Source organism: Dendrobates tinctorius, unplaced genomic scaffold (assembly GCF_039654945.1).
Source record: "Dendrobates tinctorius isolate UK_male_01 unplaced genomic scaffold, ASM3965494v1 ptg000070l, whole genome shotgun sequence".
In the NCBI taxonomy this organism is placed as follows: domain Eukaryota; kingdom Metazoa; phylum Chordata; class Amphibia; order Anura; family Dendrobatidae; genus Dendrobates; species Dendrobates tinctorius.
The window spans coordinates 31,923,974-31,945,012 of record NW_027361738.1 but is presented as its reverse complement, the minus strand read 5'-3'; the positions used below and the strand labels follow the sequence as shown (position 1 = coordinate 31,945,012).

General features: G+C 47.8%; 1 protein-coding gene across 1 annotated transcript in view; it reads right to left on the bottom strand.

Annotated features, from left to right (window-relative positions):
- Positions 1 to 21,039, bottom strand: part of NUB1 (negative regulator of ubiquitin like proteins 1) — a 144,945-nt gene that overhangs the window by 50,643 nt on the left and 73,263 nt on the right. Inside the window, exons 8-9 of the mRNA XM_073581545.1 lie at positions 10,045 to 10,151; positions 8,357 to 8,543 (exon numbers count right to left, since the gene is read on the bottom strand). Of these exons, the coding sequence (XP_073437646.1) occupies positions 8,357 to 8,543; positions 10,045 to 10,151 (294 nt within the window). The remainder of the gene's footprint in view (positions 1 to 8,356; positions 8,544 to 10,044; positions 10,152 to 21,039) is intronic.

The window sequence follows — 21,039 nt, the reverse complement described above, 5'->3', positions numbered from 1 at the left end:
AGGCTGCACTAAGGTGATGGATCCAGGTGGAGAAGATGCACGCAGGTGGTGGGCTCTGTTGCTAGGAGCGCACGCAACAGAGCAAAGCTAAGTGGTGTTCCCCCTGTATTGTCTCTTTCCTCATGTGTGTTATTAGTGCAGTGGTGGGATTAGTCTCCACACCGACCCATTCCCTAGTGAGGGTTTAGGGTCAGGGCGAGCAAGGGGTTAAGGTTCGCGTGCGGCGACAGGTGCGGAGCCTGTATAGGGAATGTTAGGAGTGCAGGGACACTGGCTCAGGGAAGCTTAGGAGGTCTCCATGTCCCCATTCCCTATCGCAGGGCCCACCATTGTAAATGTTTCCCAGGTCCCCCTTATTATTTAAATTCGCCGTACTGGAGGCGGGGTTTCCAGAATTATTGTATAACGTGTAATACCTAAATTCGCCAGGTGGAGGCGGCGTATCCACCTGCACGTTTTATTATTTAAATGCGCCCCACTGGAGGCGGTGTATCCAGGGTCACGTGTGTTATGGGTTCGCCTTGCGGTAACATCTGCGCCCAGACACACCGTGACCGTGACATTTAGTGCCCGGAAGAAAAGAGACCACAAAATCAAAACGTGTGAAAAACAAGGCCCACCTAGCCTGTCTAGGATTCAAGCGTTTGGCCAACACCAGGTAAATCAAATTCTTGTGGTCAGTAAGGACCACGACTTGATGTTTAGCTCCCTCCAACCAATGTCTCCACTCCTCAAATGCCCATTTCATGGCTAACAGTTCCCGATTCCCCACATCATAGTTACGTTCGGATGGGGAGAACTTTCTGGAAAAGAAAGCACAGGGATTCATTTTAGATGTTACAGGATATTTTTGGGACAAAACAGCTCCTGCACCAATCTCAGAAGCGTCCACCTCTACCTGAAACGGGAGTGAGACATCAGGTTGCCGCAAAACCGGAGCAGAAGTGAACCTTCGCTTCAGCTCCTGAAAGGAAGAAACAGCCTCCGGAGACCAAGTCAGCACATCAGCACCCTTCTTAGTCAAATCAGTCAATGGTTTGGCAATACCAGAAAAATTAGCTATAAATTTACGATAAAAATTAGCAAAACCCAAAAATTTCTGGAGGGCCTTCAAAGAAGTGGGCTGAACCCAATCATAAATGGCCTGTACCTTGGCCAGGTCCATTTCAATAGTTGACGGAGACAAAATACATCCCAAAAATGAAATCCTCTGTACACCAAAAAGGCATTTCGATCCCTTGACATACAGGGAATTCTCCCTCAAAATCCGGAACACAGTCCGAACATGTTCCACATGAGAGTCCCAATCCTTGGAAAAGATCAAAATATCATCCAGATAGATGATCAAAAATTTATCCACCAAGTCTCCGAAAACATCATTCATGAAACACTGGAAGACAGAAGGGGCATTAGTGAGCCCAAAAGGCATCACCAGGTACTCAAAATGTCCCTCCGGAGTATTAAACGCCGTCTTCCATTCATCCCCATGCTTAATGCGAATAAGATTATACGCCCCCCTGAGGTCAAGCTTTGTAAACCAGCAAGTACCTTTAACTCTGGAGAATAGATCAGAAATCAGGGGTAATGGATACTGATATTTAACAGTAATTTTGTTGAGGGAACGATAGTCAATACAAGGCCTTAATGACCCATCTTTCTTAGCCACGAAAAAAAACCCCAGCACCTAAGGGTGAAGAGGATGGTCTAATATGACCCTTCCCCAATGACTCCTTAATATAGGATCGCATAGCCTCGTGTTCGGGTACAGATAAATTGAAAAGTCGACCCTTGGGAAATTTACACCCAGGGCTCAGCTCAATTGCACAGTCATATCTCCTATGAGGAGGCAAAGACACAGACTCATTCTCACTAAATACATCATAATAATCAGCCAAATAGTCAGGAACATCATGCGAATGGGGAGAGGTGGAGAAAACAGGAGCATCACTAAGGGCACACCGACAACCCCAACTCGCCACAGACACAGATTTCCAATCCAAAACTGGATTATGGATTTGCAACCAGGGAAACCCCAGAACAATGGTATCTTGCAAATTATGCAACACCAAAAATCTGCAATTCTCTTGATGGTCTGGGGCGACCTGCATTACCACCTGGGTCCAAAACTGAGGTTTATTCTTCGCCAAAGGAGTAGCATCAATACCCCTCAAAGGGATAGGCGTCCGCAGAGGTGTCATAGGAAATCCACAACGTTTAGCAAAATCCAAGTCCATCAGGTTCAGAGCTGCTCCACAAAAGCTTTAGCGGAAAATGTGGACAGGGAGCAGATCAGAGTAATTGCCAGAAGAAACTTAGGTTGAACACAATCCACAGCAAATGTGTGTGTAAAACGTTTCTCTCGTTTAGGGTAGACAGAAATAATATGCAAGGCATCACCACAGAAGAAACACAGCTTATTACGCCTTCTGAACTCCTGACGTTGCGCCCTAGACAAAACTCTATCACATTGCATAGGTTCAGACATTTGTTCAACAGGTGGCAACACCTCTCGTGCAGTTTTGCGTTCATGCAAACGCCGATCAACCTGAATGGCTAATGACATAGAATCGTCAAGACAAGAGGGAACAGGAAATCCCACCATAGTATCTTTTACGGTTTCTGACAAACCCTTCCGAAAGAGAGCTGCCAAGGCACCATCATTCCAGGTAGTAAGGACCGCCCACTTTCGGAATTTTTGACAGTACAACTCTGCAGAATCCTGACCCTGGCTCAATGCCAACAGGGCCTTTTCAGCCTGATCAATAGCATTAGGTTCATCATACAACAACCCCAAGGCTTGAAAAAATGCATTCACATTAGTAAGAATAGGATCATCAGGTTTCAAAGAAAACGCCCAATCCTGGGGATCGCCGCGCAGCAAAGAGATGACAATTTTAACCTGCTGCGCGGAGCTCCCCGACGAGTTAGGCTTCAAGGCAAAAAATAATTTACAATTATTCTTAAAATTCAAAAATTTAGACCGATCCCCAAAAAACACATCAGGAGTAGGGATCTTTGGTTCAGCAGCATGTGAATGAGCAAGATAGGCGGAAATTCCCCGCACTTCAGCAGTGAGCTGCTCCACACAATCAGACAATTGCTTCATCTCCATTGAGAAAGAAAAAAAAAATTCCCCCTACGGCCTCAGAGACATAGAGGAAAAAATATACACAAAAAAAAAAAAAAAAAAAAAAAATTCTGACAAACTCTCTCTCTCTTTTTTTTTCTTCTTTTTTTACAATTCTCTTCTGCTATTGAGTACCCTAGGATCTGCGGTATGGCTGGTGATTCTGTTATGAATGAGTCACCGAAGGAGGAAAAAACAAAAATACAAGCTAAGTCCAAAAATTGGAGAGGTTGGTAGTTATCGGATTGCAGACCCCTGATCCTATCCACAACAACTAACAGTAGCCGTGGGGGGTTCCTACGATGCCCTAGACCCCTCGATCACAGCCGGAGAACTAAATAGGCCTAAAGAAAGAAAGGGGAAATCTAAACTGCCCCAGAGCAGACCCCAAAGCAATAGGCAGCCCCCAACATGTAGTGACGGTGAAGCAAGATGAAAACACTAACACAGATAGAAAGATAGGTTGAGCAAACGATGGGGCCCAAGCTAACTAAAAAGGACAGGATAGAAAAGCTGCTGTCTGCAATCCGTAAAAAACCCTACCAAAAAAAGTCCCAACCGTCTGATAGGAAAAACAGGCCCTGAAGTCGCTAGGACTTCAAAAAGACTATAATCAGCACTCAGGTAAATTCTGAAGACAGAGCAAAGAGACAAACTGATCATAGACAAAAATGGAACTCAGCACACCCCCGACCGGAGATGGCTGAACTCCAAAAAACGAGGTAAACAAAACAAAACTAATAAGTTCAATAGCAGAGCAAAAACTTATCTTTGGGAAGCAGGAATCAGACTGGTCTCCAAGAATCCAGCAGAGAAATCACCAGCGACTCAGAAGGGCGTCAGCTGCCTTATATCCAGTCAGAATTTCCTGTTACCCAGTCATCATCTAACAGATCAGGTGTTTGGTAATCAGCCTCACTACCTTCCTTCACCAGAAGAGGGAGTTCATCAGACATCGACGGTGAAAATGAACTCACAACAGATGTGACTCACTTCGTGCATGGCCATCCTGCTCCGGGTACCTCCCTGGCGGTTGATATACGCTACAGCCGTGGCGTTGTCTGATTGGATCTTGATGGGGTGACCTGCGAGGAGATGGTGGAAACTCCGTAGAGCAAATCTGATTGCTCGTATCTTCAAAATGTCGATGGGGAGACATGATTCTCGGGTTGACCAATGACCCTGTGCCGACGAAAGACTGCACCCCAGCCGAGAAGACTTGCGTCGGTGGTTACTACCAACCATCTTACTGGGAGAAAAGACCTCCCTTGATTCAGGGAGGACCTCAGAGTCCACCACTTGAGGGCTTGCCTGACCCGCAGGGACAGAAGGATCCGACGGTCCAGGGAGAACGGGTTCTTGTCCCAAGCTGACAGCAACGCGTGTTGTAAGGGACGGAGATGGAACTGTGCAAACGGAAATGGTTCCATGGCAGCCATCATTTTCCCTAGAACTCTCATGCTGAAACAAATGGAGTGAAAAGCTGTACGGGAAAGAGTCCGCACTGCCTGTTGTAAGGCTTGCGTCTTTTCCGCAGGGAGAATGACCAACCCGCAGGAAGTGTCCAAGATCATCTCTAAAAAGGAAATTTGCTGAGCCGGTTTCGGGGAAGACTTTGTGAAGTTTATCTTTCACCCCAGGCGTGAAAGTGTATTTACTGTTATCTCCACAGATTCTTCGCAGACTGAAAGGGACGGACCCTTGATGAGCAGGTCGTCCAGATACAGTAACACTACTACTCCCCAAGAGTGGAGAATGCCCATGACAGCCGCCATGACCTTAGTAAAAACCCTGGGGGTAGTGGCGAGTCCGAAGGGCAAGGCCACGAACTGGAAGTGTTCCTCGTGAATTGCAAAACGCAGGAACTGCTGGTGCGACGGGCAGATCAGAATGTGAAGGGAAGCGTCCTTGATGTCGATGGAAGCTAAGAACTCTCCTTTTACCATGGAAGCGACCACTGACCGGAGAGATTCCATTCGGAATCGCCGAACCGTGACAAACTGATTTAACAGTTTGAGATCCAGAATGGGTCGCATCGTGCCGTCTTTCTTTGGAACCACAAAAAGGTTTGAATAAAATCCTCTGAACCTCTCGTGATGAGGGACCGGAATGAAGACTCCGTCCCTTAAGAGGGCCTGAACAGCCCGAAGGAAGGCTCTTGTCTTTCCCTTGGGTGGAGAGGAAAGGAAAAAGCGACTTGGAGGGGGAGCAGAAAACTATCTTGTATCCGGAGGACACCAGCTCCCTGACCCACTTGTCATGGACGACCGCGAGCCAGGAGTCGGCATCCGCCGGATACCGCAACAAGTCATTGGGTAGATCTATGAGACCTGGCTCCCTTGGAACCAGAAGCCCTAGGTCTGAGTTTCCAAGGGCGGTTAGGTCTGTACGAGACCTGGGAGCCTCTGTCTCCGCGCAGAGACGGACCTGATCCGGAAGAGAAGGTAGAAGATGACCAACCGAGGTTGTTGTGAAAGGAACGAAAGTGCCTCGGCTGTTGGTTGCGAAACGGCCGAGCAGCTTTTTGTTGAGGGAGGAATTTACTTTTCCCCTGGTAGCATCAGAAATGAGCTGATGAGCTCCAAAAAGACGACCCGTTTGAAAGGGGAGAGAAGTCAAGGATCTTTTAGATGCGGCATCCGCCCGCCAGTCGCGGAGCCATAGGGCTCTTCTAATGGAGATCGCGTTAGCGGCAGTTTGAGCAGCGCAATTGGCGGCATCAAAAGAGGCGTCCACTACAAAGTCCGCTGCGTGAATTATCTGCCTGGCGACCGTAGTTGCTTCCGGAGGAAGACTGGTGCCCTGGAAGGAAGTAATGAAGACCTCTGCCCAAGCGGCCATTGCTTTCGTGACCCAAATTGCCGCGAAAGATGGAAAAAGCGCTGCTCGTGAAGCTTCAAAAACAGAACGGACAATCTGACGATCGGAGGGGTTTCTGATCGAGGAACCCTCAGACACGGACAGAAGCGGTTTTGAAGCCAGACGCGATACAGGCGGGTCCACCGGAGGGGACTGTAACCAATCTTTCATTAGGTCTGGATCAAAAGGGTATTTAGCCTGAGTAGACTTTTGCCCTGTGAACCGCTTATGCGGACGATCCCTATGTTGCTGGACAATTTCCTTAAAGTCCGGATGGCTGGTAAATACCTGCGCACACGCCTGGTTTTTTTAAGTGAAATAGGATGTGCTGGAGCGGGAACATTATCCTCATCCAACTTCAGAATCCTGTTAACTGATTCTATAAGAGAGTCAAGCGACTCTTGATCAGTTGGGGGATTCTGAGGGGTAGACGTGTCAGAATCAAATTCAGAGTCGTGCTCGCTTAGAACTCCAGGAGAGGGAGAGCGAGAGACAGGAGTCGCAGATGAAGAGGCATGAACGGGGCTAGGGGAAGCGTCATGGGTCCGCTTTCTAGAGCCCCGACCATCCCTTGAACGAGTACGGCCCCTGCTGGTGGATGGTTCCCGCTCGACGCCAGAGCCTTCCTCGGGGGGTAAGGACGCCTTCTGGCTTAAAGAGCCCTCCTGAAGGGAGAATATAGCCTGGGTCAGAGACTCCATCGACTGTGACAGGGACGCAGCCCACTCAGGGGTACTAAACGCAGGAGACCCGTCAGCAGCGGCGGCGAGGGGCGATTGAGCGCAGGTCGGGGCGCAGGCCGGGTCGCAATCAGTGCATAACGGATTAGTCTGTGCACTAGGTAAGGCAGACTTGCAAGAGGTACACACAGTAAAAAAACGCAGTGTGCTTTTTAGCAGCCCGTTTCGCTTCCTTAGATTGAGGCATAGCGCTCCTGAAAGGGTTAACGGCACAGTCTGCTGCAGCTGCAGGGAACGTTCTGGGAATTGGTTAAGCTTTAATCTGAGGGTAGATGCAGCTTACCCGGTCCTATGCTGTTGTCCCCCGGGAGGAATAGCGGTGTCTCTGCGGTGTCACCCGGTATCCGGTCGAATGCTCGCCTCACAGCTCGTATCCAGAGCAGGCTGAGGTAAAAGGATATGGCCCCCGAGACTAGGATTGCGCGTCTCGTCAGGATGAGAGGCGCCAAGGCGAGGGGGCAGCGCCAATAGCGCGGGCGGTGCTATTCAAATTGCGGCCTAGTAGGCCGGAAAAGCCAGGGGCTAAATTTTTGAGCCTACCCGAGGTAGGTGCCGGTGGACGGGCCAGGGCGGCGATATTTAAATTGCGGCCTAGCAGGCCGGAAAGCTGGGGACTAAATTTTTCGGGCTACCAGCGGTAGCGCCGAGGGAGGGGGGACCCGCTGCACCGCTGCTGACGCTACATCAGCGCTTCTCCCGGGGGACAGGACCCGACCCCATACCTCTACTCCAGTGCCAAGTGCTGTCCGGCCATCCATGCAGGCTCTCATCCTCCAGGGCTGATGTAGCAGAGCTGGAGGAGTTCTTAAAGGGGCCATGCTCAATCGATCCTCCCTATGATAGGGGGATGGAGAGCTATGGGGCTGATTCAGGGCCTACGTAAGCGCTGTCCAGTCTTCTCCGTTACATGCGCCTGCCCTCATAATCTGGATTACCGGACTCCGGACGCAAGCTGCTAGAGGAATCAGCCCCAAATGTCTCAGGAAAGTGTGCGTGAAGGGTTACTCCACGTGCTTGCCTGTTGTTGGTTCGGGGGAGAGCTGGCCGTAGAAAGGAACTGTCGCCCCTTCACTCCGTTAATTAAAAAATAAAACTTTACAGAAAAATTCAAAAATAAAATAAAAACGGTGGGGTCTGAAACCAGACCCAAGTGCCTCCTACAGACACTAAGCATGAACTGGAGATATCTCATCCAGCGACAGGGTGTATACTGCAGGGGAGGAGTTAACTTTTTTTCTGGTTTGCTTAGTGTCCTCCTAGTGGCAGCAGCATAACACCCACTGTCTCTGTGTCCCCCAATGAGGAGTAGGAGAAAGAAGATTTATCACAATACAAGCTGTAAGCATTATTAAATTGATCTCTCAGACCTGAAGAGGCTGGAATATTTACTTTGAAAAGCTGGAACAGAATGGCTTGAACAATCTTGAAACAAAAATGAGCTGAACTAAAAAAAAAAAAACCCTCATTCTTTGATGGATTTTACAGCCCTTCTGATATGAATGTTCAAAGCAAGTACACCAGCCTCAACAGGAGCAGTAGACATATTTAATAATGTGTGCAATTAATTCATGAAGCTGATTGGTCACTTGATTTCACAATACAAAGTTACAAAGTGGAGTTTCCAACATACTTTAATGTTGACCAGTCTTTCGTGATTTTCTCCATAGCATTTGTTGAAGCACCTCTGGGAGATATTGAGCTTTGAGTCGGCATCATCCAGGCAGTCTAATTGCCCCAAGCGGAAGTAGCACCACACAATATCAAGTTGCAGGACAGCATAATTATCCACTGAATTTATTAGATCTGTTCCGCAATCACTGAAAGACACAAAATAAGGGAGATAGCATTTCAGCAAGAGGAAGCAAGAAAGCCGCTTATTAGAGAGTAAGGCTATGTGCACACGGCACATTTTTGCTGCGGTTTTTCCGCTCGGAAGTTGGCCAAAAACACTATAGAATCCTTCTGCAAGCTAATTCAATGACAATCCTGAAGTATTGTGCACATGATAAGTAATTCTCCTTTATTTGCAGTGCGTTCTTTGTCAATTCTTTGTGCGTTTCTGGAGCGTTTTTCACCCATTGACTTCAACTGAGTCAGTCGAATCCGCAGCAAAAACGCAGGTATAAAAATGTTTGCGGATTTGCTGAGTTTTCGTTTGCACCGTCTTCCTATGGTGTTTCCTACGCTGTCAACTGTGTGACAGCGTGGGAAGCGTGATGGTTCTTATCAGCAGTAACGCTACCACCGACAAGTCAGTCGGTCAGAGCGCTGCGGGGTAATGCTGTCAGATGTCAGAGTGACCCTGCAGCGGTACTTTAATGTTTCTTATACTAGTTCTAAAGAACAAAGTTGAATGTCATATTGTTCTTCTATTTAGATAATAGGGTTGGTGTCTAGAATAGTAAGCCTTTTTATTGGATAAAAAGCCCACTTTAGTCCTGAAAAGCTACTATCCAGAAGAAGACCCTTAAACAGGACCTGTCACCAGGTCTAAAGTGACCAGTTTTTGCTCTTATTTTCATCTCGCTGCACCAGAGTATTACAATGCTTTTCCAATCTTAAAATTGGCTCCAGAGCTACGACCCTTTGTATTTCGTGCGCCCAATATGTGAAATTTTATGGCCTTTACAAAGGGGGTGTTGCATACAGGATGATCTGGGTGATATTTTTTGACAGTTAGAGTGATCAATGAGTGGCTCAGGCTGCCACGAGAGGTGGTGAGTTCTCCTTCAATAGAAGTCTTCAAACAGAGGCTGGACAGACATATGTCTGGGATGATTTAGCGAATTCTGCTTTGAGCAGGGGGTTTGACCAGATGGCCCAGGAGGTCCCTTCCAACTCTACGATTCTATGATTCTATATGACACTTGGTTGCTCAGTGTCATTATACCGTTAATAACATGGGCTGACAGAGGGAGTGATCTCCCTCTGTCAAAATTCTCACATGCTGCTGTCACTATTGACAACAGCATACCAGTGGTTAAAATGATAGAATCTAGCTAGCTGTAGTCAGTGTCCTCGCCGTGCCTGTGATGTAAGTTTATGCACTAATGCGGTAACTTACACTTAATCAGGATGACGACCAATAGAGGTGGTTAAGAAAAGAGTGAGCGGCGCATAGGACAGGATTCTAAAATCAGACAAAAAAAGAGCCCCTCTAATACTTTATTAGATTTTCACCATCATAATTAGTTTATGAACTAATGTCTGTCACTTTGTTTCAGCGTTCCTTCATCTCAGAGGGTATTAAAAATCTTACAGAAAAAAAAACATAACAAAAAGCTAATAACATTGTAAATAGAATGAATCAGTTTTTACCAGAAATGTTTGTCTGCGTCCAGTAAGAAAGGCAATGCGGAGGCATATTCTGTTCTCTTCAGGAATGCTCGTCCCCTTTCGTGGTATCCCATAGCCAGCATCAGAGCCTGGGGAGAAGTTTTGCAACAGAGCGGTCAGAAATGTTCATTTTTTTTACATTGGTGATAAGTGGAAAAAAAAAATTTGTAAAAAATAAAAGAAAATACAAGGAAAAACAGAATGGACCCTGGACGGGAAATTTTAACTATTACTCAGTGTTTAAAAGGTAAAAGTTTGCCATCTCGAGAGCCTAAATCTTGTTCCGCTGTTGGACAGGATCAAACAGAAGGTTAAGGCCTGGGCAAAGCTACACCTTTCTGTTGTGGGAAGAGTGAATCTGTTGAAGATGGTAGTTATGCCGCAACTCTTATATGTCCTCCATAACTCCCCTGTCTGGCTTCCCCAGAACAGGTTCCATAAAATTAATATGATTTTTAGAGAGCTCATCTGGCTAAAACAAGGCGCGAGAATTAAACTTGAACACTTGCAAAAACCTAAAGAAGAGGGGGGACTTGCGTTGCCCAACCCATGGCTTTATTTTCTGTCTTCCCAATGCCAGCATGTAGCGGGAGGAATGGAGGGCGAGTTGGTGGATTTGGTGGGAGGTCGGAAGATCCTTCAATTCCTGGTGGGGCGGGGATCACTGGTGTCGAGTCTGGAGTCGGGTAGATTTCGATCCCTTGCACTCAGGTTCCCTACGGTGCTTCTAATGGTTAGGGTATGGGATAAGCTGAGGCAGCTGAGAGGAATACGCGGTCTTACAAAGTACTCCCCCATATGGGACAATCAGCATTTGCCATGCATGAAAACGCTCAGAGGCTTTGCTCACTGGAGGCGGATTGGCATATGGTGGGTGTCGCAGCTGGTGGAGGGAGGGGTTTTTAAAACTTTTGAGCAATTAGGACGGGAATTTCCCCTCCAACGCTCCATGTTTTATCAATATTTGCAGCTGCGTCACGCGTATATGGTGCAGAGTAAAAAAGTTGACCTAACTGTACACCACGACGTCATTATCCATAGGCTTGGTATGCAGGGGTCCACCAGGGGGCTGATTTCGATGGTGTATGGTGGCTTACTTGGACGGGTCCTGTCAAGGCATCCTATTGGTGCACTGACAAAGTGGGAACAACAGCTGGGTACGATATCAGCGGAACAGTGGGACTCGATTCTACAGATGATTCCCCGATTATCCCTTAGTAAGCCTGGCCGCCTGTCTCAGCTATATATCCTCTATAGGGCATACAGGTCTCCCGAATGGTTGTTCAATAGAGGGTTACGGTTGGATTCGAGGTGCCCCAAGTGCACGATAGATAATGCGGACATTTTACATATGATGTGGACATGCTCTTGCCTGCAAATATTCTGGATCGTGGTCCTTAGCCTTATACACTTGGTCACGGGACAGGATATTCCCAGGGACCCCACGATTTGTGTTTTGGGTTATGTTGATGAGGTGGGAGGGGATAAATACCTTAAAATTGCTGTGGCCAGAATGCTGTTTGTGGCCCGAAAGTTGATAGCTTATCACTGGATTTCTGCCAAAATCCCCTCAAAAAAAGAATACATCAATAGGTTGAACCAAATATTATATAGGGAAAAGTTTGTGTACCTCAGGAGGGGTGTGCCGCATATTTTTGGGAAAATATGGGAGGGATGGCTGAAGGTTCCCGGCCTGGCTGCCTCAAATCTCCTAGATTAATGAGTGGGCCCTGGAGGTGGTCTCCTGTCGGTTGTTAATCGTCATTTCTCATATGATATGGTTGTGTGATGGAATTGGGTTTATTCGCTATGTACCAGTTCATATGCCATCGGACAAGGGGAGGGGGGTGTTATGGGGGAAGGGAATGTTTGACAACATGTTGTGAGTTGTACATGCCTGTCATTTCTAAAACTTTTAATAAAAACTATCTGATTAAACAAAAAGTTTGCCATCTCTGAGTACTGATATATTGTGAGTAATTATTTGGTCACTCTTTCCAGGCTCGGAAAGTCTGCTAGGTACTTCATTGTATCAAATTTCCATAAGTGCTATAAGGAATGAACAGTGTAAAAAAGATAAAATATTAGATCTTGCATAAATGTGGAGAGCAAAGGAATGCAGCTTTACACATAGTAGCTTCATACGCACATCGCCTCTCTGTGATCGGCTTGTGAATGGTCTCAGACTACTGATGATAAGCCCTCCTCATTATTATTCCATAGACCCGTGTAACAGAAAGTGAAATCAAGTTGTAATGAGATCTCGGGGATGCTCATAACGCAGTGATAATAAATTTGAATTATTACGCTACAGTTAGTAAGAATATTAAAATACAATAACGTTCTTTGAACGATAGCACAATTATTCCCCATGTTGGAATTATATTGTTCCAGTGTATTTAGTTTTTTCATAAACATATCACAAAGATAATATGAAGAAAAATTAAAATAGTATTGTTTTTTTATTAAAAGCACCACTCCAGCGGTTTTTATTATTTCAGCTCTGGAGTGGTGCCACTAATATGAAGCAGCACTCCAGCATTTTTTTTATTGCACCTCTGGAGTGGTGCTTTAAATGTAATTCACCTGCTGCTGCCTTCATCCTTTTCCAGAGTCACGCCAGTCTTTCTCCCCAGCAAAAAGTGACCTGCCGACAGCTACAGTGATTCATGGAGCGCGTTAAAGGTCACTTTTCAATACATCCCTATGAGAGCCTCGTTCTGAGAGCTTGTGAAGTAGCTTCCGACTTCCGGACAGTCAGAAGTTATGGACAGAGTATTTTGCCACGGGACCAGAGTGGCGTCAGTAAAAGGTGAAGCCACTGGAAAGGAAGTAGAAGAACGGTGGCTGGAGGCTTAGAGTTAGGCCGGGGGTCATCTTAGCAGATAGCATATGATGGGAGATACTAATGAAACTCGGTTCAAACTCTGCTGTGAGCGTGATAAGAGTGCCAGGCTACTGAGCTCTGACCCTGTCACATGAGAGAATCGGATCACACATGTGAAGAAGAAGGAGATTAATCTCTCCATCGCCTATCTCTGCGTATAACGGAACCGCACTCAGATGACATCCAAGTGCAGTCCGATGTTTTGACTTGAATGGGAGCACACCATGCGAAACACCTTGCCAATCGCAGCATGCTGTAATTTTTTTCTTAAGCTGAATCGGCCTCAGAAATAATTAGCAGCTCTGCATTGCCTCATTAATTATCATTGGTCAGAGTGCAGTGTTCTTGCATTGCACTCCTCCGTATTACACTCTCGTGTGAGTGAGCACTTAAAGCGCCACTCCAGCAGTGAAAAACAAACAAAAAAGCTGGAATGGTGCTTTAAGTTCCCTCACCCTAGTATTATAGTTACCAGACATCGTCTTCTGCTCCTCTAAGAGTCGCACACTGCCATCTTGTGACTGCAGCTCCTGACTGACCGGAAGTCAACAGTCACAGGCTCTCAATTTAAGTCTATGAGACTCTCGTTCTGGTTCTCACAGACTTACATTGATTACTAACTTTCGAATCACCCAGCGATTCGGCAAGTCACAACCTGCAGAAGACCGACCGGATCAGCACCGATAACAGATGAAGGAGGTGGCTGGTGAGTATAATGCCAAGTGCAGGGAACTTATATAGTGACACCACTCCAGCAGTAAACAAAAAAAAACAAAACACTTTAATGAGGTTGTCCACTACCCTGACTCAGTTACTGGTTTTAACATAAAATCCTAAGGATAATGCCCCTAAAGATACATTTTCTGACAGTTGTCATAATGTTTCATGCCATTATTTTGCTTCCTCTGAGCTGGCATCGGCTATGCTGTAACTGCCATCACTTCCCCTATAGAATACTCTGCACCCTCCTGACTACATAGTTCTTCATGTATGAACTGATGAATGGGTGAATGGATGGATGGATGGCTTGGTGGATGAGGACATAGCCAAAATAGAGATTTTTGTGTACTCACCGTAAAATTCTTTTCTCCGAGCCAGTCATTGGGGGACACAGAGACCATGGGTGTTATGCTGCTTGCCACTAGGAGGACACTAAGTAAACACTGAAAAAAGTTAACTCCTCCCCTGCAGTATACACCCTCTCGCTGGCTGGGAGTTCCCCAGTTCGGTGAAAAAAGTAGTAGGAGTATTAAACGAATGACAATCATAACTCTGTCAAAACCTAAAAATGCTACAGTGAGCCAATAGGCCAAACAGGGTGGGTGCTGTGTCCCCCAATGATTGGCTAGGAGAAAAGGATTTTACGGTGAGTACACAAAAATCCCTATTTCTCCTACGCCTCATTGGGGGACACAGAGACCGTGGGACGCCCTAAAGCAGTCCCTGGGTGGGGAACATATTTCTGCTAATATCCCATGTACCACTGAGTTAACACCGTGGTACCGCCAACTGCAGGCTGCGTCTGCCGAGAGCTGCATCCGCAGAAGCCTGAGAATGAATTAGGCAATGTTTGTAAAGGTAGGCAAACTGGACCAAGTCGCAGCCTCGCGGAAAGGCCTGAGAATAGCTTAGTTACTCACCGATAACGGTTGTTTCTCGGAACCCATGACAGCACCACGGAGAGAGGGGATCCGCCTTTCAGGGACAGGAACCTACAGAAAAAGGGCGGTACCTCTACTCCGCCTTTAGTTGGTTACAGAGCATCAGAGGGTCTCCAGGTTAGTTAGACAACAGAAATACATACACAATATTATAATACTGCTTACTTATCAAAGCACCGTGCCTAAACGGAAACACTCTACTAACAATAACACGTGCTCACCATACTCGTGAAGGGGAGGGGAATAAGCGGGTGCTTTCTTGGTTTCCAAGAAACACCGTTATCGGTGAGTAACTAAGCTATTCTCTCTCACCCATGACAGCACCACGGAGAGAATTTCAGAGATTGGTAGCTTAGGGAGGGACCACCGCCTGAAGGACCCTTCTCCCGAAGGTCAGGTCAGATGTAGAGGCTAGATCTAATCTATAGTGCCTAAAAAAGGTCGAAGGTGATGACCAGGTGGCCGCCTTACAGATTTGTTCTATTGATACCTCAGATCTTTCAGCCCACGAGGTCGCCATTGCCCTTGTGGAATGAGCTCTCAGCCCTTCTGGGATGGTATTCCCGCTGGATGAGTATGCCAGGGCAATCGCATCCCTTATCCACCTTGCCAGGGTACTCTTGGATGCTTTGAGCCCCTTCCGAGGACCCTGGAAACATACAAAGAGAGAGCCTTCCTTCCTACACTTTTTGGTGGCCTCTAAGTACTGTACTAGGCACCTTTTAACATCTAAAGTGTGGAACTTTTCTTCCCCCTTATTTTTTGGATTTGGGCAGAAGGAAGGAAGGACTACTTCCTGGGACCTGTGAAAATGTGATGACACTTTGGGCAAATAGGCTGGGTCAGGTTTTGAGATAACTCTATCCTCTAGGATTTTTGTGAAAGGAGGCCCCGCTGACAAGGCTTGAATATCGCTCACTCTTCGGGCTGATGTTAGTGCCACCAAAAGCATCGTTTTAAGAGATAGGATTTTTAGGGATGCCGAGTGAATTGGTTCAAACGGAGGGCCTGTCAGTGTTGAAAGTACAAGATTCAGGTCCCATGATGGTAATCTTTGACTGGCTATTGGCCTTGATCTGGTTGCGGCTTTAATAAACCGTGCTACCCAGGGGTCACCTGCCACATCATGGTTATAGAGGGCGCCTAATGCCGCTATTTGTACTTTTAATGTGTTGACCGCCAGACCCTGTTCTAGGCCCACTTGTAGGAATTCTAGGATCTTATCAATCTGAACCCCGTCCTGAACCTTTGCCCTAGAGGTGGATAGAAATTTTTTCCATATTCTACCATAAGCTCTCATTGTAACCGGTTTCCTACTCTTTTGTAGTGTAGTTATCAGGTTTTCTGAAAAACCCCTGTCCCTCATCAGTGCCCTCTCAAATTCCATGCTGTTAAATGGAGGTTCGGTGCCTGAGGATGTAGCACTGGGCCCTGCGATAGCAGGTCCGGGAGATCCGGTAGGACCCATGGGTCGCTTACTGAGAGCATTCTTAGCCAGGAAAACCAGGTTATTTTGGGCCAGAAGGGGGCTATCAGTATCATTCTTGCCCTGTCCTGCCTGACTTTCTTTAGGACTGCTGGAATGAGCATGATTGGGGGAAAGGCATATGTTAGATTTTGTGTCCATGGAAGCATAAATGCGTCCAGAGTTAGAGGATTCCCCCTGGGATCTAGGGAGCAGAAGGCGTCTACTTTTTTGTTTTTGAAGTCGGCGAACAGATCCACGTCTGGGGTCCCCCACATTTTTACAATCCGCCGAAAAATGGACTGCTTTAGTACCCATTCCCCGTCGCAATTGGGTGCGGCTCAGAAAGTCTGCCCTTTGATTCTCTGTACCGCGGATGTGTAGGGCTGTCAGAGATAATAAGTTTGCTTCCGCTAGTTTGAGGATTTTGGCGGATGTGTCCATTAGGGTTCGGGACCTGGTTCCCCCCTGGTGGTTTATATAGGCCACTGTGACCCGATTGTCCGAAAGGATAAGGACATGGTGGTTCTGGAGTAGGGGTAGGAAGTGTGTTAGGGCATAGCCTACTGCTAGAAGCTCCTTTTGATTTGAGGAGGCTCTTAGTTCTTGATTTCCCCATTCGCTCTGAGTAACCTCGTTGTTCATGTGCGCTCCCCATCCTGTGGGACTGGCATCTGTTGTCACTACGTGTGTTATCTTTGGTGCCCAGGGGATCCCTTTGGACAGGTTCTCCTGGTTTCCCCACCAAGCTAGGGAATGAATAGTGCTTGAATTTAGGGTAATGCGACCCTCTAGGTGTCCCCCTACTACTGCCTGGTTGGCCAATACGTCCCACTGGAGATTTCTCGTGTGTAACTGAGCCCATTGAACTGCTGGTAGGCAGGCAGATAGTGAACCCAACAGTGACATGGCCTTCCTTAGTGTCATGGAGGGATTTTGGATTGCTCTTGCTGTAATTTGAGCGATCTTCTCCTTTTTGTGGTTTGGGAGGCGACACTCCTGAATGCTTGAGTCTAGTGTTAGGCCCAAGAATTCTTGTACCCTGCTGGGCTCCAATCTTGATTTTTTTAGATTTAGAAGCCAGCCCAGGTCTTGTAGAGTGTTCATCACCCTGTCTCTCTGTTCCCTGCATTTTTGAGCCGAGCTGCCCGCTATTAGGAAATCGTCTAGATACGGGATTATTATTATATCTTGTTCCCTTATATGAGCCATCATTTCCGCTACTATTTTGGTGAATACTCGCGGGGCTATCGATATTCCGAACGGCAGGGCTCTGTACTAAAATTCTTTGACCTTGCCTTTTATTGAGACGGCTAACCTCAGATACTTCCTGGAGTCTTTGTGGATAGGGACGTGATAATAAGCGTCGCTGAGGTCCAACACCGTCATGTAGCAGTTTGGGAACAGGACTTTGGTGGTAGATTTGATCGACTCCATTTTGAAGCTCTGGTTCTTGACGTATTTGTTTAGCTTTCTCAGATTTATAATTGTACGAAAGGTGCCGTCTGGTTTGGTCACTAGAAAAAGAGGGGAGTAGAACCCTCTGCCCATATCCTGCAGGGGGACCTCCTGGAGGACTCCTTTTTTTACTAGGCCTAGAACCTCGCTTTCTAGCGCTTCCTGTTCTCGCATGCTGGATCTCAGCGGCGTTGTTACATATTTTTGAGGCGGGAGAGAGAAAAAGTTTATCCTTAGGCCCTCCTGGATTAGGTTTATTATCCAGGGGTTTGTTGAAATTCTCCTCCAGGCTGGAAGGAAAAAGGAAAACCTTCCTCCCACCCTTGGCGTACTGTCACTTGGAGGGCTTTTTGTCCCGGGGAGAGTTATTAAAAAAGAAGCCTCTATCTCTTCTTTTATCATCCCACTTTTGTTCCCTTGGTGGTCTTCTCTGAAAAAACCTCCTATTCCGAAAGGGTCTTTTAAATGCCGCTGGCCCTAAATTTGGTAATCCTTTTTTCTTGTCCCATGCTTTCTGGAGGATGTCATCCAACGTTTCCCCAAAAAGGAATTTTCCTTCACAGGGGATGGAGCATAACTTCATTTTGGTCTGAAGGTCCCCTGGCCAACTTTTAAGCCATAGTGTCCTTCGGGCCGCGTTTGAAAGTGCTGCTGTTTTGGACGACAGTCTGACTGAATCGGCCGATGAGTCTGCTAGGAATGCAGCCGCTCCCCTTATTACTGGGATAGAATCTAGAATTTTATCTCTAGGTGTCCCTTCCCTCAGCTGTTTCTCAAGTTGGTCCACCCATACCATTAGGGCTCTTGAGGTACATGTCGCCGCTATCGCTGGCCTGAGGTTACCGCCTGCAGACTCCCAAGCCCCCTTTAGAAAGGTATCTGCCTTCTTATCTAGGGGGTCCCTGAGGGTGCCCATGTCCTCAAAGGGGAGGGCGAATTTCTTTGAGGCTTTAGCGACTGCCACATCGAGTTTCGGGGCTCTGTCCCAAGACGTGGATGCCTCCTCCTCAAAGGGATATTTCCTTTTAAGGGAAGGGACTGTAGTATTTTTCCTGTCTGGCTTGTCCCATTCCCTTTTGATTAGACCCTTGACGATTTCGTTTAGCGGAAATACTCTCCGTTTTTTCTGGCCTAGCCCCCCGAACATTATGTCCTGGACTGTCTTATCCGGCCTCGGGTCCAATACCCCCATGGTAGACCTTACAGCTTTCACCAGTTTGTCTACCTCTTCTAGGGGAAAACAATGGCGTCCTCCTGTTTCCTCGTCTGAGGATGAGGAGCCGGATTCTGAGGATTTAGTCGAGATTTCTCCCGATGTGGAAGAGTCTGACTGGGAGGTTTCTACCGTGTATTTTTTCCTCGTTTTATCCTTATGTTTAAGGGATTCGAGGGCACTCTGGACCTCTGATTTAATTGCGGCCCTTAGGTCAGATGCGAAATCCGGAGTCTCCTGACAAACAATTTCTTTTGTACAGGACTCGCATAGTTTTTTCTCCCATGATACCGGTAGGGGTTTAGCGCAAGTGGGACATTCCCTGTTCTTCTTTTTAGCCTTCTTCTTTCCCTAATAAGGGAGAGGGATTGCATTACAAGGGTGACATTCACGAAGATCACTTACCCCAAAAAAAGGCGCGCGGCTGCAGGTACCGGTTCGGGAGACGGAGTCAGGTCCTGTATAGGCTGATCTCCTGGTGGCGTTTTGCTCCTCGCTGCTGACGTGCTACGCCGCGTGGAGTGACTGCTGGAACGGCACTCTGTGTTTCGTTCCTTTTGTCGGTGGTGGTGTTGGTGGTGCTGCTGCTGCTTCAGCTGCTGCCTCTGCTCCTGTTGCTGGTCGCTATCCTCCATTATTAGGATCGCTTCCAGCCAGGAGTTTCTGCACCTCACCTTTTTTAAACTTGGCGCCGCGTGACGTCACCGCTCCCCCTGCACGCGCTGGTCGGGAAGCGCGCTCCTGCGCATGCGCCCGGTTCCGGGACCCGGAAGTCGTTGGTCTACTTCCGGGGCAGCGGCCATCTTGGTACTCTCCGTACCATGGCGCTGCCCATGCTCCACCGGGTCCCGCTGAGCCCCAACCTCCTTTCCGGAGCGGCGACTCCGGCGTCTCCCCCCCCCCGCTCACTCGGCAGCCCGCATCGGCCCCGGCGGTGGCGGCTTCGGGCACCGCACCTGACGCGACAGGGGCCTCCCCGCTGCCGATACCCGGACAGGCCGGCCCCGGACTCCTCTCAGGTACGCCGTACTGTGGGTCCCTCCGTCAGGGACAGGAACCCAACTGAAGGCGGAGGAGAGGTACCGCCCTTTTTCTGTAGGTTCCTGTCCCTGAAGGGCGGATCCCCTCTCTCCGTGGTGCTGTCTTGGGTGAGAGAGAATGAATTTCGTAATTTCTTGTAAAAAGTATGCAGACTGGACAAAGTCGCAGCCTTGCAGACCTGGTGTGCCGAATGGGCAAAGAGGCGCCCACTGACTGGGTAGAGTGCGCCTTAATCCCAGCTGGGACAGGCGCGTTCCTGACACGGTGGGATTCCTGAATCGCCAAGCGAATCTACCTTGTTAGCGTTGCTTATGACGCGACTAGACCTTTCCTTTGCCCCTCTGGGAGCATGAACAGGGCATCTGACTTGTGGAAGGGAACCATCCGCGAGGTGTACCGTCTCAGCGCCCTAACCACATCCAGGGTGTGGAGGGCCTTCTCGATGCGATGGACTGGCGCCGGAACAAAAGGAAGGCAAAACAAATTCCTTGTTGAGATGGAAAGAGGAGAGGACCTTGGGCAGGAAGGATGGGGACCATCCTGAGAACTACCTTTTCTTGATGAAAATGGAGAAAAGGAGAACGGCAGGACAGGACTGACAATTTCGAAACTCATCTGATTGACGTAGTTGCCACTAGAAAGACCACCTTCCAAGAGAGGATGGTCAGTGGCACGTCCTGCAGCAGTACGAAAAGGAAGGCCCCGAGAACCAGGTTAAGGCCCCATGAGTGGCCTTCTATAAGGAGACACCACAAGGAAAACTCTTTGAATGAACGTCTTGACTTCAAGCCTGGTGGCAAATTGGGAAAGCACTGACAAGGCCGAAATTTTGCCATTGAGCGAGCAAAGCACGAGGCCTGATCTAAATACAGATTGAAGGGATTTCAATATGGCCAGAATGGAAAACACCAGAGGTGATTGACCATGAACCTTGCCCACGAAAAAGAAGTTTGTCCAGGTGCGGTGATATATGCGCATGACCACAGGATTCCTAGCACCAATCATGGTGGAGATCACGACGTGAGAGAACCCAGTCTGAGTTAAAAACCAGGATTCAACGGCCACGCCGTCAAAGACCGGGCCTCGGAGCTCTGGTGGTAAATCGGGCCCTGCGAGAGTAGGTCCTTACGATCTGAAAGTTGCCAGGGGACGTCGGCGATCAGTTGTATTAGTTCTGCATACCATGCTCGACGCGGCCAATCTGGCGCGACTAGGATCACTGGTACTCCCTCCGCTCTGATCTTCTTGATGA